The sequence below is a fragment of the Lepisosteus platostomus genome, chromosome 15 (genome assembly GCF_059453375.1).
Source record: "Lepisosteus platostomus isolate fLepPlt1 chromosome 15, fLepPlt1.hap1, whole genome shotgun sequence".
Taxonomy (NCBI): Eukaryota; Metazoa; Chordata; class Actinopteri; order Semionotiformes; family Lepisosteidae; genus Lepisosteus; species Lepisosteus platostomus.
Window position 1 is genome coordinate 20286626 of NC_142625.1, and position 23347 is coordinate 20309972.

A 23347-nucleotide genomic window follows, 5' to 3' on the forward strand; every position below is an offset into this window, starting at 1 on the left:
AATGAACATTTTGGGAAAGGGCAGATTGAACTTTATACATCTCATTATGAATTGTCTGGTAACTAAGAGAGAGGTTGGTTAATGCTTCCATTCATACTCTTTGTCCTGCTTATTGGTTCCCTATGATGATAGTCATCATCTCTGTGATGAGATCTTGCTGAGAGGATGCCAGTTATCTCATTCAGTAGTCTTATTTGTGACTGACTTACCTGGGCGCTTCTTGTGAACAAATGGTTCAAGTCAGGGCTACCTCCTTAGCTATGTCTCATAGCCCATATTCCTCTTGCAGTGTGGCACAGCTGGATGAGGCTCACCTGGAGTGGTAGGGCTTGACTCGGTTGGTCTATTCTTAACTTGCTAGACAAAAGTGCAAACTCAGTGCTGAAACCCTTACCAAACCTTCAGTCTTTGCTGATTCACCTGTTGTTGCTATAGATCTAGCAGTGTTGGTGAGCATGCGGTGTTCTCATTCTCCCTCTTTGATGGTTCACAAATCAGAGTCATTGAGAACAACGTATTAGTGGAGATTCCATGTGAAAGAAAAATGGCGACTACTGGACCAATTCCTAATGCAGCCTTATAGATGACAGCACCAAGTCTTCATTTGTCGAGCAGAGCTTAAGGTGGCATACATGTGGGGCATGTTGTGTGGTTTTGTACACAGTATTTAGTACTTCATTGTGCTTTAGGGACCCAAAGGAAAAGCAGGGGGACCTGGATCTGCAGGAAATGCAGGGCTTCCTGGCCTTCCTGGAGTGGATGTAAGTAATTATTGGCCCACATCAACCTAGAACTCAGTTCTCTCATGGTGAGTTCAAAAACTGCAGCCATTACGACTACACATCGATATTGAACATTGCAGAACTGACAGCTGTCACTGGGCACATCTAACAATATCTTACCTGCTAAAATATGATGAATCTAAATAATCACATACAGTGGGTAATCTTAACTGTGCTGCAGTCACAACTGCTATCCTTCAGGTGGTGGTACAAGCAAGTCCATCAGTAAAGCAGCTATTGTTAACAAAGAACAATGTAAACGAACAGTTCCTGAAGGTCACTGCCCTTTTATTTTCCTGTGCCAGGCTCAGAACTGTTCCATCAGTGTCAAATTCAAAACAGTGTTTCAACTTAACAAAAACCATCGCCTGCTTTTCCATGCGTCTTCTCCCATGTTTCATCGTTGGATAGCCACAGTCATTACAGATCTTTCTTCTGTCTCCAGGGTTTAACAGGTGCTGATGGCAAAGCTGGCAAAGATGGGCCACCTGGACCAAGAGTAAGTACAACCAAAAGCCCGATGGAACACCTTCCTCAGTGTCATAACGATATTCATATGAGGATACAAAAACAGTTATTCAGAAATGTTTTTATACCATCATTCTGATTCATCCAAGATAGATCAGTATGGGTTACATTTAGAAGTATTATTTAGGTCTTGTACAATCCCAACATTATGACTGGGTGAGGGCTGATTAATATTCATACCCATAATTCATGCAGCTGTATGCTCATGACAAACTCCCTAAGCTCGATGCGTGTTCCTTCCTAATAGATAAAATCAATAATCCAGCTTGTTTACAGGACAAACATCTGCTAATCTCTTGTTCTTCAAGATGTTTCTGGTGTTTTCCATTATTTCAAAGTTCATTAATGATGTTTTTTTTTTTAATTTCACCATATTTTTACATTTAAAAAGAAGTTAAAATGTGGGTTATTAGTTCTGTCTAGTGGAATTTCAGGTTTTTTTTTTCAGGTTAATTGAATCTGTGTTGCATTCTTGGTTAAACTCACAGGATTTGCACAATGTTGAATCACTCTTCCTAAATTCATTGAAAATTAATAGACACTGTATGTTATGTGTAATGATTGTTTTCCTTCTATTGAAAATAAGAAATATAAGAAACAGTTATCTTTTTTATTTTATTTATATTATGTAACAGGATTGATGTTTAAACATTTAAAACACAATTCAAGGCATTAAATATTAATAAAATGGAAGATTAACATTATCCTCTTCTTTCTGGTTTTAATTAAGTTTGTTCTTGTTCTGAGTTTTTTTACTGCGTAGGATGAGTATGTCCCTATGCCACAGTTATAGTAATTTCTGCAGTCGAAGATTTGTGACAAATATTTGCAGTTCTTAGATTAGTTAATTTGAGTACCAGGTCCCAGTTTGTTTGTGCTGCACTGTCTGGCTACATTTGTCAGTCTGGTGCGAATTCTTAGTGGGAATCTTTTTAATGAGGTTTTGGATGAACAAGATTTACTTTTCCATGGCTGTGAATGTCTTAATCCTATCTGGAATGTGCACAATTGTATAGACATCCACAGAGACTTAAATCTCTGCTTTTGTGTATGTATATATCAAAGCTGATATCATAAGATCATTATTGTTAGTCTAATTTATAAAAGACTATGTACTTATTTATTAGTCAGATTTTTATGTTCACTAATAGGATAAATTAATTGGGATACACTTAATATACACACAAGAGAGGACACAATCACAGATAATGTTGCAAACCTTTATTTGAAACTTTTTATTCTATAATCCAGTTGAATACATATGATTTATCAAACAATTCTCATTTATTAATTGAACCTTCTTATTTCTTATCATTGATTCACTGTAGAAAACAAAGCATTCATTAATTAATTTTTAACAGGGATCCCATAGAACAGCAAATAATTCTGTAAGATAAGATCACTTTATTAGCTGTATACAATTTCTTGCATTAGGAATTCATCAATAGAATCATAAATGATAAAGTATAACAGAACTGTAAAGGATAATTGTTAGTATCCTTTATCTGAACTCATTTACCCTTAATGTACTACAGAATGTGACCAAACATATGAGAATTGTCTATGGTAGCACCTAGGTCTTTTACTTTTGTGGAAGGGAGTTATGAACAGTCATTAGACAGCAGCGTCCTTCTTGGAATCTTGTTTACTCATGTTGAAGGAACGTGCATGTGTAGTTATTGCATGTTTAATTATTATGAAGTGCAAGTAAACAAAAACTCCAAGTGTCTTGGTGGGGATTTGAAAACTAAGTAATTCTCAGAACATTTTGCTTGATGAAAGAAAAGTACTGGGTTTTTTCTAAAAGGTTTCTGCAAGAAGTTAAAGCATCAGGTCCTGGAAGAGATAGCAATTATATGCTGAATGAAGAGGAGCAAAGTGGTTTGTTTTCCCTTTAGTCTTAGAACTGTGCCTGAATTCTTGTATTCTCAAGATTATAAAAAATCTCATTTTGAACTGAAGGAAAATGAGGTTAAAACTGTTGTCGGAAATAAGCCCAGTAGAGTTTGCCAACATGTATCCACTAGGGGGCATTTAGCTAGCATGTGTTTGCAGAGATTCAGCCTGTGCTACCCTCTCTTTGTATCTTGCGTGAAGCAAGATCCTCTCTAATTCAAACCAGAAGAAAATCTGAAAGCATTGATAGTTTATATACAGTAACTGCATAAAGGTTTTAGAAATACGATTAGTTTTTAATGTGTTTTTAAGTATTTTGTTGTAAGAAAATAGGTATTCTGCTTTAGATCAACATGAGAGGATTTACATTCAATTGAAAGGGTGATGGTTTAAAGCATATTAACATCATGGGAAATTATAGTCATTAGTAAGTCTGTCTTACACTCCAGTAGCTACAGTGTACATGGTTTTAGATATGGCATTAGCTATTTGTCAGGTTTTACCACTTTGTGGAGAAAGAATTGTTTTTCCAAAGACTTAATTAAAGAATCTTCTTCATGGGATTAAAATATGCACTTTAATTTGGTTATGTCACTGTCCCTATTGAATAACTATTTGTTCTGCATCTTATTATTGTGAGTATACTTCAACCAGCAATAGAGACATTTCTGATAACTGATGGATGGCATTTAATTGATTCCCTTCTCACTAAATAGTTTTAGCAAAATATTTGACAATATATTATTTTCTCAAATTGTTTTATTCTTGGGGATTTTATTTATAAACTAAAACTTGAAGGACTGGTGAGACAAGTGGTTTCTTGCAGATACTATGAGGGAAAGGGTCTCTCACCAAGCAGTTTGTGCTCTTGTGTACTCCTTTGTGTTTACTGCTGTGCAGTTGCTACGCAGGTGTTTAAAGGAGTGTACAATGGCACGATCGTGTTAACTAATTTAGTCAGGATTCCCTTACTGTCACTTTACATAACCTTCAAACACATCTGACAAACTGGGGGGGTCTCCTTTTAGCTTGGTTGGACACCACTGATTTAATATGTTATCTTTTAGCAGGACACATTCTCTGCTTTGTTTCTTCTGCGGTCTTCCAATTAATATATACGCTTCAGTCCTGTTCCCCCTGAACATATTTTGACCTCATCCTAAATGGCATTTCTACATGAATAAAATTTTGGCATCAATGTACTCACTACTTTGAAATCACAGAACCAATTTAGAAATGTTGTCTTCCAAGAGACACCAAGCCTACATTGCAAGCCTGCTTTCAGGCTACATTTCAAACTCAACTTAATGCAGCTGGTGCTTGATTTTTGTGTGTGTGTTCCCAAGAGAAAGACAGATATGTGGACTGTGAAACCCCTTTGTAGATATACATGAGACTCAGTAAAAGTGAAAAGTCTTCATCACACAATTTACTGGATTTTCGTCTGCATACTATGAAAGAAACGCTTGTGTAGTTGTAGTTATTTTAACTGGCTTCAGAAGAGTAATCTTGCTTCATCTCATCTCTTTCTAGGGGGAACCAGGACCTCCTGGTCCAGGCGGGCCTCCTGTAAGTATTGTAATTTTCTTCTCTTTATTAAACCCGAGTCAAGAGTGCGACGAAATGCAACAAGTATTTGCCACAGTTATAGTAATGTGGGCAAAATAAATTGCCCATTCATTGTAGCTGCCACCAGCTGTAACATTGGTATCATTGTAGCTACAGCTACCAACCATCTGTAAATTTATGGCCAGTGAAAACAGAGGTGACGTCTGCTTGTGTTAGTGTCTGTGTGTCCGTTCTAGTGCCCAGCGTCCCTGACCCTTTGCTTCTCAGGAAAAGCTTCAGCTCCCCCATGACCCTGTGAAAGATAAAGTGGTTAGAAAATGGAAGGATGTTAGACAGATCATAATTACAGCCTTGGCAACCCCACCTGGTGGGGTCACTCACCTTGAAATTTCCAGCGCATCTTTAACACAATTGTTCTGAAGTGGAATATTTGCTGGAAGATAAAGATTAGCATTGCGCTTTTGGAATTTGCTCCCCAATGACCATTTTCTTCCTGATACTAAACCTTAATTTACTCATTTGATAAAAGTGGGAATTAATAACATGGCTTAAAAATAAGGTTAGGCTATTAAGATTAGCAATGCATGTTAATTGGCAACACGGTGTTTATAAGCAGCTTTTTTATTTCTGCTGTACTTCTCTGGAACATTATAAATATAATTTAAATTATAGCATTAGAAATATTACCCCTTGGAAAAATGGAGTAGACCGAGTGATGCTAGTGCAACGTTTTACCCAAATAAATTTTGAACAATTGTGTACTTGAATAGCAGTGTGTGTCTTCATATGTATCCCCCTATTTTTCTTAGGGCAGAGGGAAACCAGGACCACCAGTAAGTGATTTTTATTATTAAAGGCCTGGAAATTGAAATATGTTTTCTGTGAAATGTGCATTAATTTAGTGGACAATTTGCACAGCCATGCATCTAAGGTACAAATTGATCCTTTCCTATTTATGTATTTACCTTGTTCAGAGTAGCACCAAATATTTAAAGTTTGGTGGAAAATCCTTTTCTAATGTTCTTTTTCTTTGATGTATTTTGCACTGCAACAAGGATATGTATAATCTCTAATACAGTAAGTAGGTTTTGCAGATAATTTCAGTATGACATAAAGCTCCATTCGTTGGCTGCTAATTTTAATTGCACTAATAGTGTAATAGATATTTATTATTCTTTGTAATTTGACTTGTATATGTATTTTTTTTGCAGTACAGTATATGTCATATTTTTGTGTTCAAACTATGCTTTTCATATAGCGGAAGTTTTTTTAACGGGTGGTGTTTGTGTGTGTGCGTGTGTGTGTGTGTAATATGGTTTGTGTGTTGGGTATGCATGTGTCTGTGTGTCTTGTTTCATCTCTCTAGGGTCCCCCTGGAGCCACAGGACTTTCAGGAGGATTAGGGCCACAGGGTCCTCCGGTGAGTTGAGTTGACTCTTTTTTTAGGATCGTCCACTCTGCTTTCACAGCCCTCTTTTGCCACCATGTCACTAGATTACAGACACCCACAATATCCTCATGCTTGTTGAACCCTGAGCCATCACAACACTTGCAGTTGGACCTCATTGTCACTCCAGCCTTAGAGAGCTTTTGCCTTTGGACCAAACAGATGAAAATCGCTCAGTGCAAAATCCAGACTGCAAGGTAGGTGAGGTAACAGTTAAAGTCAAGCTGCAAAACACGCTGCCTAGTAGTCCTCAACGCATGTGGAGCACATGGGGTCATGGAATAGGAAAAGGTCAGTTCCACGCTGGAAATTAGAAAGAGGAGCACAAGCATGTTGGCTATTGAGCCTTCTTCCGGTGTCAACATATACTGATGCATCTCCCCATTCAAACATTTTGCAGAATGATACTGGAAAAGAGATAAAAGGAAACCAACACCTCAATATGGTTTGTGAAACCTGTAACATATGCAACATACTGCACTTTTGCAAAAGACATTTAAGCTAACGAAGTATGCATTGCATCACGTGGCATTCATTACCCGTTTGATTCTGCAGAGTGACAGCACTTGCTCACTCATGACATTGAAGATCTTGGTTTAAAATGCAAGGGAATTATTTTATACAACATACTTTATTCCAAACCTAGGGCAGACAGGCACAAGAGCCAGTCTTGACAGGGTAGGGGTGCCTAGCTACCACCCTTGTGGAGACCAGAGATCAGGACATTGCACCTATCCTGCATGTCTTTGGGAAGTGGGAGGAAACAGAAGAGTCTGGAGTAAAACGTCAGTTCCAGTGAAAAAAGGCACGCAGACACCAAATCCGAAAACTAACCCCCACCCCTGGAGCTGCGAGGCTGCAGAACTAACCAGCACATTATTGTTCCACCCCCAAGCTACAATCTAGGTGGGGAAAACAGAAATAAACATAAGACTCATTTTTGAGCTGGAGCAAAATGCTTTTATAGTTGTCCTGTTAGTCTTTTGATTCCCTGTTTTGAGATATACTCATGAGGTCCCATGACTATGCTGTTTTATACTGTTAAAGTTATTATCCAGTGTAAACGACTGTCTCCTTTTCAGATTCAATCTTTGATGATGTTATTTTTGTTTGTTTGTTTTTAGCAAGGTGCTTTGAAAGCTTCAAAAACAGTTAAATGATTTGAATAGGTTTATATACAGTACATCATACAAGATGTTAAAGGAATTTGTCCATGAAAAACACATTTTCAACACTGTAGAAGTTCTCACATTCTCATGTTTAGTAACACATGATTTTAAAGTGCTATATTTTAGATGGTCTAAAAAGCAATGAATAATTAGACGCAGTGAAAGACCTTCACGCTACAAACTGCTCATCTGATTGCTGCTATCATTGCTGGTTCAAGTATCTCGCCTTCATGCTTCTTGAATTACCATCAACAAAAATGAGACTCCCTCACTTATCTTGACAGACACTATAAAACCAAAGTAGGTGTGCAATATCTGAATAGAGCTTATAGAAAGCTTAATAAAACAGAATACAGTGTCAGCAATACAATACAATAAAAGACAACATTTTCAAGTTAGTTTTCTTCAGGTAATTCAGAAGAAGCCTGCTTATTGCAATAAAAACAGACATGCACTAGCATACACACTACAGAAATGTTGATCTCAAATAGTTTGTATTACACCTGAATACCTACACTCACAGCAGTAACAAGAAACTCTCTCGAGGCATATCCAGATGAAATTGCATTTAATTTTATCAGACGTCCTTTTCAGTGTCTTGGGGAGAAATTCAGAGTGGTTCATTGTTTTGATCTTAAGATTTAAAAGATTTTTTTAAAGGTGGTTTATTTTTAGTTTACTCAGACCAATATAGGTAGAAGAGAAGACTTCAGGTGCTTCAGGTTAGCGATTCTCTGACTTAAACCAATAATAAGACATCATCTGGTGTTCCATGTGTATTACTGTCTGAAGTTGTCCTGGGCTGCTAATACTGTACATATATCTATAGACATTCTAAAAGATAATGGAAAAGCCAATAATGGAACTGCTTCCACTGTTTAACCCTTATTTAGGAATAAGCAGGTAAAACATTTATCAGCTACCCACCACTTTCACCCTGAGCATGTCATGACTGAGCTGTTGATCCTTGTGGTCCTTCGCTAAATCTGATAGCTTTAGCTACTACTACAGACAAAGGGCCTATAATAAAGCTTTGGCTCCACCCAAGTCTTAAAACACATCCTAAAAGAGACCCAAGTTATAAAATGAACCAACTAAATTGTTTGTGTGTAATGGAGTCATCTACTTTGGTTTAAATACTTTTTAAGTTCCAATGCAGTATAGAATTTATTATATTTCAGATTTTAAAGTTAAAAGATTATTTTTATAAGCATCACCTTGGGTGTAATAGCAAGTTATTATAATTTGCCTGGGTTCTGATCAGATCACAGCCAGCTCGTCTCAGAAATGAGGAGACTGCAAGATCCACGGGTAGATAGTGTGAGCAATCAAAAGTAGTTTTTGATATACTGCCACCATTGTGTGTTTGTCTGAGGATTTGGCAGCTAGTCCACCATTTTTCCCAGTACTTATGATGTGATATTTGAATCACTTCAGTAATTGAATGTGTTGATAATGAATTACCTTTAAGATTTAACCAAACTTTATGCAATCAGAACAGAATTAACTTTAATTAGGTGTGTGAATATTCTTCCTTTCTTGAATGTCACAGCTGGCTTTTCTCACTATCAATTTTCAGAATGCCTTTCACAACAGGAGTACATTAACCATTTTTATCATGGTGCAATTAATATTGTTTGCTGCACTACTGTACAAGTAGTTAAAGTGGAGAAAGTGCTAAGGTTTAGTCCAGGGTTGGAATCCTCAAGCCTTAACCATTAAAATGTGAGAGATTGTGTAATAAATGTAGCACCATTGCTAAATTACTCTGTCATTCCTTTCCGTATATTTACAATATCAGGTAATAGTAAGTAAGCTAAGCAGTGACTAATTAAAAGATATTGAAAAGCATGGAAAAACAGAAAACACGCATCTAGAGATAGTCACGGCGGATTTTCAAGTCTCCTCTTCGCACAAACGTGAAGCATAAGATAATTCAGAAAATCAAGGGCAGAACGAATCATCAGAGAGCTCATAATTGTGCCTGAGTACATTCACTGAATAGGTGCAGCCCAAGTTCCATGTAGGTCACTGTCACAGTTCTCACAGTTGAGGTGGAGTCAATGATCAGGTGTGGCATCTGCACACCCTGAGGGCCTCTAGTAATTTAGTGCAGTTAAACCCATAGCAGATTCTGCTGGGATTAATTCGTTGTTTTGTCTCTAACTTTCAGGGACCTGAAGGCCCTCCTGGATCTACTGGTCCTTCTGGACCTCCTGGACCACCAGTAAGTATGGAACTGGCTCAGATAATCCCTATTGGAAGTCCAGGTTTCAAAGTACTTGTGTTCAAAATACACATAATTTTCTAAATGCATCATAATGAATCTGAAGTCAAAGCACTGTCACATACAACTTTCTTTAAAATGAGATAATCCAGCTATGGTCCTACCAGCTGCAGTCCCATACTGCTGTGCTCTAGTGGTCAAGCTGCAAGGCTCATGCTGTAGCTGAGGCATCACAAAAAGTTTCCTTTCCTACACAGTGAAGTGTAGGAAATAGCAGGTGCTATGAGTGAACATCCCCTTTCATTGTATATCTACCTGCTACAAGTGACTACTGCCCTTGTTCAGATTGCTAACTTTGAAGAGCCCAGATTGTGTATTGTTGTGAAGATATCAAAATAATCTGATCTACAGTAAAATCACCCCAGATACATCACCTGTGCACGAGTACCAGTTTCTCTTGTTATTAAGTTACCTTATATTATAAAACCAAACGTTAAGAAAATTAACTTGAGAGCACGGTCATTTTTTATGTTTTAAAAATCATCAGAATAAAGTTTTATTAATTTACATGCTTAACCACGAATCAACTCTAAATGTGGAGGTGTTCTGAATAACAGTACTATTGATCATAAATAGCCAAAAAACAGAATTTTTGATCCATGTGGCCAGTGTTAGTGCTGCCCATGTATTTGTACATAGCAATGGCTACTGTTAAAGCTCATGACCATGTAGTATGACGTACATAATTTTTAAGAGCTCTGCTAGTTGATCGTATAGCTGTCTACACCATGTGGGCTGTTCCCGTTCCTGTGTAGTTCCCTGTCTACCCCTCTGACGATGTCCTCACCCTTATCCTCTTTCCCAAAGGGTCTTCCTGGGGCTTTCCCCGAGGGCAGTGGTGAGGCTGTGGTAAGTTTCCTCTTTCACCTCTTTTCATCTGTGTGCCTGTTAAATAGAATTTCTATTTAACAAATGGATATAGTTGGGGGGGGGAATGAATGAAAAGTCCAATGAATGTGGTTAATGTCCTGTTATCTCTTGGTTAATGTCTCTTTCCAAATATAGTTTTTTAGACTACATCCTGAACAGAAACCGTTGTAGATTTAGATTGACTGTAGAAGCAGAAATGGCAATAAGTTATTTTATTGTACCATAAATTAAACCAGATTGAGAAAGGCGGAAAATAGCCAAAGCTGTCTCTATTAAAGAAAAAAGTATCTAATCCTTCAGACAAAAATACATTTTGATTAGGTCATCTCACTTGACTGGACACGAAAGGAAATAAACATGGGCAAAATATTAGGAATTTGTCATTTATATAGTAATTTTGACATCCATTGGCTTTAAAAAGTGAGCTATCTTAAAGAAAAATCTCTCCACATGAGATACTAATCTTTTAGGTTTAAGAAGATTAAGATGGCTGAAAAATTCAGGTACCACCAATACTACTATCCTTTGCAATCAAATCAACTAGATCATAAGTAACAGCAACATATTTTTTAAGCATTTCAGCATGATAGAGATAATATTGAATTTGAAATGTTATAAGCTGCTCCTCTTATTTAAAAAAGAAAATGTCTAAATTCGGATTTCATGAGGTGTAATGCCATATATAAAGTACCATCATAGCTATTTTACATGCCTCACCTGTTTCATTTTCTTGTAGGGGTTGTCAGGTTTTTGAATGTATTAGCGGGAGGGGTAGTATTTAGGCTTGTATCCTGTTTTATGTATTTTTGAATGCCTCTAAGGGAATGTGATTTTCTTCTGGGAAGATGAGTGCTGTTATGCTGTGTCAAAAGTAAGTGTGATGCGTTTGTCCCCTGTCTTCTTATAGTGTCCAGCCATTTGTCCTCCAGGTCCACCTGGAGTTCCAGGAATGCCAGGGTTCAAGGTGATTGAAAAGTTTTTGCTTTTTACTCGTCCAAAGCAACTTGCATAAAATACTCACAGTATTTACAAAATGTATCACTCTGCTGTAATGAGTGATATAACCAAGTTCTTGTTACAATACAGCTTATTGATTCAAGAAACATCAAAAGCTGGTACAGCACAAGCAGTTTGACCGATGAATAGAATGCTAAAATGAAAAACAGCACTTCTAGAATTCACTGCAAACTAACAGCTCTGTGCCGGTGTGGTACAACAACTTTACGATTTACTGAAAAAATGATACTTCATGAAAGAAGTATAATATGTACTATAGTAGATAAAAATATGTAATTGTAACTGTAAAAAATGGCAAAATATAATTGCTTGTTTATCGTGAATTCATCAGTCCTACTTGAGAAGTATGAAATAAACATGGACAAAGTTAAAGATGTCCAATCTTGACTAAATGAAGGCAAATTTATTATTGAATTATAGGACCAAAGAAAGAAAATGGAAAATAAAGCAGAGAGGGTTATCAACAGTACAAAGATGAAGGTTTTTGAGCCCACCATTAGATTTAGATTAGATACATTTGAATAATATGTCAAAAGGATGTTATTTCAGATTTATCTTTGCCTGTTAGTGTTGTTCAAATGCCAATCCAAAGTTTGACATGAAGTGTAATGAATAATTTAAACTACCTGTGCTGAGACCTTGTTACTTATTCAGAGAATCTTACCTAGCAGAAGGTCATGAAGTCACGAAACGTTCTAACAGATTCAGCCTGTGTGCTGTTGAAAACCGCAGATGGGGGAATGTGGAAGGACAGGTGAAGACTGTCCCTCATGTTGTGCTTCTCAATGTGTTCCAGGGTCACACAGGCCACAAAGGCGAAAAAGGGGAAACTGGAAAAGACGGAGAAAAGGTGAAAACAGAGTTAATAATATTATTATCTTAGTCTTTTGTTTTTTCTGGATGATCCATATTCTGCTATTGCATTCCAAATACCTAATTTGTATCGGGCACAGAGTTCCTACAATATATACATGAGGGATAATTCAATAAAACACAACTAAACACAACATCAAAGATTTTTAGGGTTTTTTGAGGTCCTTGGCCAGTGTAGAACGATGTTCCAGATGTTCAGTGAAGTGTCCATTCCAATAGGGAGTCCCATGAGCCAGCTGTGACTCAAACTTCTGAAAAAGTAGCAGGGGATTGGACAAGCAATGCCAGGATTCAGGCTGGGGTGTCTATGGCCGGTCATGTGGTGGTGAGTCGAGGGTCTCGGTGTTGTGAGTGCTCTCCCAGTCCACGCTAGCTCTCCTCTGTGTACATATGTGCAGCTCACATATGGGGAATGCAGAGGGCTTCAGACAGTAGATGAGGAGGCACTCGAAGCCAAAGCAATGCAGGAACATGTCCTCATGCCCTCCATGATGTACAGGGTTAGAGAAGTGAGTCAAACTGTTAAAAGGGAAGTTATAAACTTGAGCAGCAAAGCTTTAGAACATCAGCCCAGGATAAATAGTTAAATATGGTGACCACCGTTCTGTCTGTTTCGTTCCAGGGTGACCCAGGACCTCCAGGTCCACCCGGCCCTCCTGGGACAGTTGGTCTCCAGGTTTGTGGGATTTTGTCTCTGAGATTTTTTTTCAGATATTTTCACTTATATTAGATTAACTAGTAAGCATCCTTCATGGAAATGTTAGTGGAGAGGAAGATAAAGAATGTATAAACAGTAAACTGCTCCAAACATTCTCCAATCAGTCTGTGGAAAATATTTCTTACTGCATGTTTCTTCTCTCTTCAGTTCCAAATTGCTTTCTTTAGCTTCCAGCCTTTGCTGTCTGTCTTTGTCTCTGTAACTTGTGAGAGAAATTATTGTCAGTAATCGTGTTTTACCCTTCATAATCTCTAAATATAAGGCAGGCAGTTTTATATCATTATCAAATATGCTCACTTTATGTAATATTTCAACATTGAGTTTCTTGATTATGCTCTTTCAACCTGTCTCTGATACACATTTCTTTTAGTATTCTGATACAATCGGACTGCTCTCATCTATAGCCCTTTTAAGGGTTCTTTGTCATTGTTATAATATTAAGAGCTGACAACGTCAGACAACTTTAGTTGAACCTTGAATTCAAAAGTTAAACCTATGTGGCCTATGTATTCTGTTATTGTTTTGACATAATACTTTCTATTTTCTAAGTGGTCATTATGTACTCAGCTGTGTTTTGTGCTCTCATTCAGGACTCCACCCCTTCTTACGTTACATTTACTCTTTGAAATGTACACACAAATATGAATTTTGTTCACATCTCTTTTCCTCTTTGTAGATATTAGTCAGGCAGTTTAATATCATTATGAAATATGATCCCTTATGTAATATTTCAAGTTATGTATGTAAAGCAGAAATAGCAGTGGTCCCAGCACAGATCCCTGTGGCACACCACTCATTATGCTTCTCTAAATTAATTTGTGGCTTCTTACTGTAACTTTTTTTTGTATCTTATTGCCAGTTATTAATCCATACTGCAAGTTTGCCCTGTATAACTATAGCTTTAATTTTAAGGCTTGGTCTTTTACAGGGTCAAAAGCCTCTTAAAATTCAATGTAAATAAAGTAATATGGACTGTATTCTGGACACTGGGTCAAAAAAGTATTCCCATGCTAAACCTCGTATAATTGCGTCCTGTGTGCCTCCTCCTCCTCCCTTATTCTGCATACTATTAGCATTAGACTTCCCAGGGTCTATTGTATCTCCCTCTTTGTCTTTTCTGTCTTTATTTTTGATTGTACAGGTTAGACAATGCCTCATATTGTAGATTCTGTACGAGCATCTTGTTTATATGAACTAAACATTCTCTGTACAGACACTGCTTTATTCTCGTCTCTGACAGAACTCAGTAGTGTGATGTGTACATGCTCTGTTGAAACACTACCACACTATTGTCAGTCACACCTCACACCTGCTGACACCCTTTTCCCATTAAACAGATGCTAATCTAAATGCTGGAACCTCTCCTCAAATTGCCTCATTCCACCATCTGTTTATAGCTACACTGTAGTAATTCTGAAAACTGATGTGAAAAGATACAGTAGTTAGCACTAGTTAATACCAATTACAGTCTACAATATTATTCAGATCATTAGAAAATTACCAAATACAAAGAAATAGTCTGGTCGTCATTAAGGTTGCAGTGGGTGCAATGAGACAGATACAGCATGCTCTACTGACAGCCCAAGTTAGGTTTCAAGAGTTATGGGCTTTTCAAGAGCTATATTCACCCATGTTTAAACTGGTTCCATTCAGCACATGGCAGTGTACTCACTCTTCAATATTAACTAATGGCAGTATCCAGAAGAAGAGCATAAGCATTATAAATTTCTCTTTTGTGTATACCCTATAGGAGTCCACAATAAAAGCTCATTTAATAGAATGGCCTTATAAGCACTGAAGAATTGTGAATGCATTCCGGTATTAATAATGGCTTAAACAGACCGTGTGTCCTTCTTGCTTCATAGGGTTCACGCGGTTTAAGAGGACTAATGGGTCCCATGGGCCCAGTGGGAGACCGGGTGAGTGGCTCATCGTTTCATCAGATGAACAGAGTGATATTTGTTCTTGCTGCAAGAACATGAATGTAGCTATTTTTAGAAATATAAGATTTTTGGAGATAACATATATCCAGAGGTTACACACTCAGCTCTTGGCCCAGGTCATTTCTGGACATCTCTGTATGCAACAGCACATGGCCACTGGTTTGAGAGGGGAGGGGAACAGCTCTGCTTGTTAGCTGACCTAATTGGCGAATTGATTGAAGTGTGTGAGTTTTCTTGTTTTTTCCTTTGCTGACAGGGCCTGCCCGGCTTCCGTGGGCGTCCGGGAAACCTCGGAGTCATCGGAAAAAGAGTGAGTTTGAGCGAACAGACCGCAACAGGCAGGAGCTCAGGAAGAGAATGAATCTGAACATTTAATTAAATTGAATTCCCATTAAAAGGATATTACTAGGGTACATTTAAAATATGTTCGTATATGGAAACAAGATTTCAAATCGTCTCGTTAAGTGACGGGGTCCATTTTTAAAAAGATAAACTAGATTATATAGTACTTTAAAAATATGAATCCATTGATTGTTATTTTATCTTTTTAATTAAATATTTATGAGAGTAATATTTTTCTATAATTATAATGCACTGTTATTATTTACAGTTATTAAACAAGCATGGAAATATAAGCTGTAGGGGTTCATTATAAACCATATTTGTATGCATACATTTTAATAAATGTGGACAAGATTATTGACTGTTAATTATCACATATTTAAATGTGAAAAGGAATTTATAAAGGAATGTTGTAATAATGTTTTGCAAGACAGAGATTATATTGGATGGAAACTGCAGTTATTTGTGGTTTGCTTTACAAAAGGGCAAAAATTAACTTTAATTTGATCACCTTTATATTTGTCAGGGATTTCTGCAGGGTAATAATAATAAACTTTAGTTTATGTAGCTCCTGAAGGTGGCTTCTCAAAGCACTTACTAAAGGCATTCAGGTGGATGCCTTTTGGAATAACATGATTATAAGAATCATATTACAGACGTTATGAAATGTTTTTCTTAATGGAGTGAATTTGTTTCGTAGCAAACATGTCTGTGTTTTTATGGTTCTAGGGTGACTCTGGAGAGAAGGGACCACAGGGCTTTAAAGGACCAAAGGGTGACATTGTGAGTAGAAAATGTTCATGTCTCTTGTATAAACATATAGTGAAGGCCAGGCCTAGCACTTTTGGGCTGGATTGTGAACCATCATCTCCAGCGATACAATCATCCTCAGATTATTCTGACCTATTCAAATAAATTGGCTTGTCCACAATAAGTTTGCAAGAGTGCAGTGAGACACTCCCATACAGCATGCTCCATAGACAACCCATGTTAGGTTTCAAGAGCTATGGGGACCCATGTAGAAACTGGTTCCATTCAACACTTTTGACATTATGGTCCTTCTTCAGTATTGTCTAATGGCTGTATCTAGAGATGAAGAACTTATGGTGTTAGAAAGTTCTCTTCTGTGTATAACCTTTAGGAGTGCATCCAGAGTGTATCCATTTGTCTCCAATGATTGGGGTCTTAATTAACTGATTTCTAGCTCCTTGGGCATGGCAGTGACCGACCTGCTAATCTGCCACAAGCTATTGCCTTCTCTTTTTTGGGGGGAATGGAAGGAAATACTTTTTGAAACCGCAGTACCAGTATATTAATGTTTTTTCCTCAGGGAAAACCAGGTCCGAAAGGCATCTCAGGGGGATCTGGGTCCAAAGGAGAGCCTGTAAGTATCATAATAACTGTTTGCGACGTCAGTGTTTTTTTTGTTGTTCTTTTCAGTTTTTTGTTGGGGACTTGAATAATGTTTATTTGTACTTCCAGGGCATCCCCGGTCGAGATGGTAAAGATGGCACACAAGGAACAGATGGGGAAAAGGTAGGCGTGGTCTTTGTCCAGTTTGTCTTGTGCCCCTGCAGGCATGTGCCGCTGTACTATAGACACGGTTCTCCTTGTCTTTCTCCAGGGTGATTCTGGCCGACCGGGAGTTCCAGGAGAGAAAGGGCCCAACGGACTCCCTGTAAGTGTGTCTCTGTCTAGTAACGTGTCCCGGTCATATTGCACAAAATTTAAGAGTTACAAAGAGCTTTGTACCGTTGTTTGGCCTATCCTGTCCAATTCCTCTCTGTGATTTACCAGTCATGGCCTCCTAATGGCCTAGATGGCCTCTGATCTCCTCCCCACTAATAGCTGGTGTGTGGGGAGCGTACTGGCACACTGGCAGGGGGCTACACATTGGTGGTGGTGGATTCCCCATTACCTGTAAAATGCTTTGATGGAGTGTTCAGAAAAGCACTATATAAGTGTAAAAGGAATTTTGAAAAATAAAGAAAATGTAAAGGTGAATTCTTCTTGGTGTATTGCCCTTCTTTGATTAATATTTCAGTTTTCTCTTATAAGAGTATAGTGCACTTTTGGGGGACACATTCCTGTCTTCCACAAAGCTTTTATCTGAGGCTGTCACATAGCAGGTTAACAGTAACAGGATGATATAGATGGCTGTAAAGAGACATGCTGACTTCTCCAAAGTTGTATCTTTGGCCTCTGGAATGTCCCACTGTCATTTTGAAGTCATTTATCAGTGAGAAGCTAGCTGTGTTTTTGACAGGATAATGGATAAAAAACACAAATACTATGGAAAAATCATCCATACCTGAAGCTCATTTTTTATGTTCTTCCTGCCATATGTATTTCCTCTGTCTGACATTACTGGTTTATATTTTACAGTACCATCCTAAATCTGTTTCTTTCTTGTTTTATCATTTTAGGGATTACAAGGAAAGGCAGGATCCAAGGGAGAAAAAGGACAAATTGTAAGTAAAAATATTTTTAAAACTCTTTGAACATAGAAATGAGCATGATAGTGTTAGCACATTAGTAGCATAAGAGTATAGTCTCACATCACACACTCACATCAGCCTATAGCTTTTAGATTAGTTTTCTTCAGCGAAACAAACAGACCCCTGACGATGTTATGTCTGTAGTTACTCATACTACAGATATCATGGTTTTATACTTCTCATGTAATCTTTACTGTTTGTCTCCTTAAGATAAACTTACATATATAAGTATATGTAGATAAGTCTACATAGAATGAGCTGATGTGATCTGTAATTAAGCAGGTATACCTTTTTATTTCACAAGCCTTATAACAACAGAGTCCAGTAAAACAGTTGTGTAAGAAGAATTTAGTGTATAACCCAATACTAATTAATAAGTATCCGAACAGCTTTCTAGTCACTAGGACCTGTGTACCCAGTGCATTGATCAGTTGTGCCTGAAAGATGACACGGGTTTCTATTTCCCAGGGTGACCAGGGAGAAATGGGAGAGGCTGGCCCTTCTGGAGAGCCAGGTATTCCTGTATGTATCTGACGGGCTTGTATAGCGCCTTTGGACGGGGCATCTGTGCTCTGAAGCACAGAGCAAGTGTGAACCAACACAGTTTGAATTGTGAATATAGTGAGAAAGTCAATTCTAGATCCCTGGAACATTTGTAATGAGCTTCGAAGACTGTTTTACCATCCAGGAGGAAGGGGGCAGTAGAATGATACAACTGATTCCAAAACAAAATGTTCGAAAGTGCTGTATGTAATTTCCACTCTTCCTTTGTCCTGCTTGATGCCTTAAAGGCAGCATTTTAAGATCTGATAGTACCTAGTTATTTTGGCTTGAAATGTATTGCTGATCTGCAAGAGTATAAATGTGCTTAAATGTAATCTTGTTAATCTGCTATTTTACCTTTTGTGTCACATCCACTTGCATGAATAACCCATGTGCATTTCCCACAGCTCACCAATATGAATTTTCATTTAACTTGCTCAGAAGCAACCACAGTAACTCATCCCTCTTCCGCTTTTCTTTCTAAATTCAGGGTATTCCGGGCATTCCCGGAGAGAGGGGCGAGGCTGGGCCTAGAGGTGTAGCTGTGAGTATTTCATCCCAGCACCCAATCCAAAACACTTTCCAAGCGCTACACACAATACTGTACTGCCACCTTCACGTTATAGTTTACTCAGCACAGACTTTTAGATCCATGAAAAAGAGTTTTAACAGACGTACTAGGGACTGTAAATAAGAGGGCAGTTGCAGTAGTATCAAGTTAATAATATTTTAAATATACTAACTGCTGATGGCATGAAATTGCTCTTGGCTGGCACATGTCAGGCTCCTGACCATAGAAAAGATCTATTGCTCATGGCTGCTACACCACTGTAGCCAGTTCTCAAGCTCTGGGGTCACTTATGAGTTATGATCGATCCTTAAACTAAAGAAATGGAAAATTATTCTAGAAACAGTGCCTGAACTCAGGCAAATATGTCAAATCTTTAATACTTTTTGGAATTGATAGAAGATAAAAGGATGTGATATATAATGATAATGTGCTAATTGCTAAATAAAGATATTTAATAATAAATACTAAAATATATATCATTTACAAAATATAATAACTATAAACCCTGTGTTTTGGCTAGGAAAATAACCAATCAAATCAATTATATGGAAAATTGACAGACGTTTTTGATAATAGTCTTGAGTCATTACATATTTAGATGTAAGAAAACTACATATTTATTTTTACATTTTTCCCCTAGCAAGCCATAAATAGCTGCAGTATGGTTCTAAGATGTATTTTTAAATTTATATGGTACCATATAATTAAGCCTGTGAGCTACTGGGTAAGAGAACACTGAAAATATTATGTTCATATATTACAGACTTTTATTTCACCCCTATCCAATCGAAAATAATTTTCAGTATATTTCAATAATATGTGAATTACAATCTAGCAATGTCATCTCAAAGCCATTCCTACTGTGGCTAGCCCTAACTAAAAGTAGTTATTTCGGGAAAGTGGGAATGGTCCTATCTGGACAGAAGAGCCTTTGTCCAATGTTTAAGTGCTGCAGCCCTGGGAAAAAAGCTTTGTATACTTCAGCAGCTCTACTGGCAGTGTAGATTCCAGAGATGAGTGGATGCACTGATTGCTTTAAGCCTGCACAGCTCAGAAAGGAGATCAATACAAAGGGCTATTTTAAAAATGTCACCAATGAATAACCCAAGCCCCCAGCGAAAAGCTCCTGTAATCTGATGCAGTTTGCTATGTTCTAGCTGTATAACACAACCTGAAAAAATCACTATATAGGACTACAGCTGAAGGTGGAAGCCTCCCTAGGAGCCTTATCTTGCTGAAGAGCAAGTGACAGAAGATATATTTTGTGATCAAACGATTTACTTTTTTGAAGAAAGATACACTTCGACTTTCTACGCACATCCTGAAGAGAAAGAAAAAAACATCTAAAACCAGAAAAACTGGTGTTCCCAGTGTTAAAATCGAATTAGCTGAATGTCCAGTTTTACAGATTTTAGGTGTCCAACATCTTTTTTGGGTGGAAAAGCTCGGTGATAGACATTAGAGTGAGAAAGGCCCTTACTGCCCAGAGATGGTTGTGGAACTACTTGATGTTTGCTGTTCTAATGGAGATGTGCTGTTTATTTCACAGGGAGGAATCGGGGCTCAAGGAGACCTGGGGGCACCAGGGGTTAAAGGTTACCAGGTCAGTCATTTCTTTGTTTCACACTGAGCCCTATTCCCAACATCAGAAGTACAGTTATTTTACCCTTTTTGGAAAGCGAAGGCTGCATTTAATTCATTCCTTATTGCTTTACCGCACTGAATAAAAAGAACATCTCTTTCTTGATCTTTACAGTAGTGCCCTGCAATGCACACGATTCACTTTCTAATCACTCATTCACATGATATGAAACTTTGATGGGCACATTTAATGAATTAGTGGTCTACTGTGTGTGAATAAAGGAACGCATTCATTTCGTAGCTCCTTCTTTAGGTATATTGTACACTGTCAAAAACAGCCAGCTGTTTAATTGTATCAAAGAATCCAGACATGAGCATGTTCTGCTGACCCATTTGTGTGCCTTTAAACCTATGGTCAAATCTCTCTTTGGTATCTCTAAAGTTATTTTGACTAGAAATATGATCTAACTGCAGGGACCTAAAGGTGCTCAGGGGGACGCAGGACTTCCGGGGCCAACAGGAATCCGAGGACAATTTGGTGACAGGGTGAGTCCGCACGCTGAAGGTCTTTCGTGAAGCTCGCAATGAAGCCTGCACAATTAAAAATGCTCTCATGATGCTGCAGATGTGTATTTAAAGAATGAGAAAAATGAAAACGAAAACAAATACGCCATGTTGTACTGTCATAGTGTCTAATGAAGACATTAGTTGCTTCACTTCAAAGCTGACTGCAACAGAGACGAATAAGTGACAGAGCCTGACCATTTCTGATGTACTTCAGTCTGCTTTTCCACTGTGGGCAGAATGCCCATCAATTTTCTTTAGAGCTCTTGGTATGCCAAAGACTTCCCTGTATTTAAAAATAAGGACCTTTCCAATCTTGTTGAACTGTGCTTAAATAGTGGAGGCCAATTAGGTGCTAAAAGGTATGGATATACCGCTACTGTGCAAGAATCTGCTATTATAAATTAAAAGACTTTATATTCACATTTCTTACACTATTTTTACAGACTGAACCAATGCAGGGAAAATAATTATTTTCTTTTACTGGCAAAGGTTATTCATTACAGGGGCTTTCAAAGCCTCAGAAATTCTTGTTATGCAGAAATAATGATATTTTTTCGATACGTTAACTTTAAAATCTAAAAAAAAAACTTTAAAGAATGATGTCTTTGAAGAGCACTTCAGAACGAAATGCGCACGTCCAAAATCAATGTCAAATTTGAACAGCTGTATTGGAATACACAGGAAAATAATATGTCAAACAACAAAACTGCATATTTTGCGATCTCAGCAACATGAAATCAAACCAAAATTAAACACATGCTGCATGGGGTAAATGTAATGACTCTCACAGACCATTTTAAATTAAAAAAGACTTCAATTTAATAGACACATGAATAATTAACACCACATTACTTGCTTTGTAGATTTTGTCCTATTTCAATGTACTGTAAGTAGTCTCTATATTTGAAAAGTACATTTTCATTACCGTGCATGAGCATAGTACTATTCTGTATGGATTGGTTTCCTCGAGGCTCGAGAATGTTTTTATTGAGCGTTAGGGGACTGTCAGTGGAGAAGCAGAACAAAGTGAGTCTTTATGCATGCGGCCTGTAAGCTCCCTCTGTACATCAGACAGCCCAGCCTCTTACCCACAGAGCCAACCTGTCGGCGGCCAGGGGCCTGTCTACTCCAACAGCAGAGCCTTTATTTATCCTGTCTCTCCTTCTCTGTCTCTTAGGGTCCAGTTGGAGCTTCGGGACCTAAAGGAAATCCAGTATGAATATTTACAGTCCTTTATCTGCCTCTCCTCTCTAACAAGTTTCATTTTCATCTGTGGTCTTGTCTTCACCAAAATGAATAAGAACAATGTTGTGACTTCCTTCACATCTGTTAAGGGGGCTTAAGAGCCTCATGACGAATATGCTTCAGAAACAGTGTATTGCCATTTAATATTTTGATCTTCTTGGAGGGTTTGAGGAGCATGTACTGTCATTCAGAAAGTAAACAGGAAAGAAAAGTTGTCATAATTGGTAAACTCCAAATGCTTTTTTGAGAGAGAAGAGGGGGATAGAGTTTCCAGTGGGCTTTTACAAGACTTTGTAATTACATCCCTGTTGAGCAATGTGCTGAATGACAAATTACAAATTTGCAGGCTATGTTTTAGCACCAGTATACACTTTATGATATACAGTATATGCAGGACAGTTACATCTTTGAAGCTCATCATACTCATCTTTGAAGCTCATCATACTTAATCCAAAGGGAACCTTACATCTACATTGAGCTTCTTCAGATGCTTTCTTGATTTAGGACTGAGGAACATAAGCGCTTGATATAATTTAAATTAAAAAATTAAATTAAAAGACACCCTCCTAATCTTCTCTTCATTTCTCTTGTTTAGGGTATTGCAGGAAGTGATGGACTTCCTGGAGAGAAAGGGGAACCGGTATGTCAAGAAATTTACGTCTACAAATCTGAATTTAACAGAACGATCCTCAAATTTAGATCTAACTTAATATGAGCACAAAAAAAAGTTCTGTATAATTAACTTTTAACTGGGAATTGGAAGGGTATTTATTTGTATCATTTAATGACCTATCAAATCTATCTGCCAGTGCTTTAATTGATATATAAATAAGTAATATACATTCTTATATATACAAATGATTGATTTTGTTGTCAATGATGTGTTGAATGGTATGAGGTT

At 37.6% G+C, this 23347-nt stretch overlaps 1 protein-coding gene across 1 annotated transcript in view; it reads left to right on the forward strand.

The window, feature by feature from the left end:
• col9a3 (collagen, type IX, alpha 3) overlaps positions 1-23347 on the forward strand; it is a 33304-nt gene that overhangs the window by 4350 nt on the left and 5607 nt on the right. Inside the window, exons 4-26 of the mRNA XM_088608249.1 lie at positions 690-761; positions 1228-1281; positions 4740-4775; positions 5585-5608; positions 6142-6195; positions 9565-9618; positions 10486-10527; positions 11456-11512; positions 12362-12415; positions 13061-13114; positions 15022-15075; positions 15356-15409; positions 16171-16224; positions 16772-16825; positions 16924-16977; positions 17066-17119; positions 17868-17912; positions 18408-18461; positions 18973-19026; positions 20603-20656; positions 21109-21180; positions 22379-22414; positions 23042-23086. Of these exons, the coding sequence (XP_088464375.1) occupies positions 690-761; positions 1228-1281; positions 4740-4775; positions 5585-5608; positions 6142-6195; positions 9565-9618; positions 10486-10527; positions 11456-11512; positions 12362-12415; positions 13061-13114; positions 15022-15075; positions 15356-15409; positions 16171-16224; positions 16772-16825; positions 16924-16977; positions 17066-17119; positions 17868-17912; positions 18408-18461; positions 18973-19026; positions 20603-20656; positions 21109-21180; positions 22379-22414; positions 23042-23086 (1185 nt within the window). The remainder of the gene's footprint in view (positions 1-689; positions 762-1227; positions 1282-4739; positions 4776-5584; positions 5609-6141; positions 6196-9564; positions 9619-10485; positions 10528-11455; positions 11513-12361; positions 12416-13060; positions 13115-15021; positions 15076-15355; positions 15410-16170; positions 16225-16771; positions 16826-16923; positions 16978-17065; positions 17120-17867; positions 17913-18407; positions 18462-18972; positions 19027-20602; positions 20657-21108; positions 21181-22378; positions 22415-23041; positions 23087-23347) is intronic.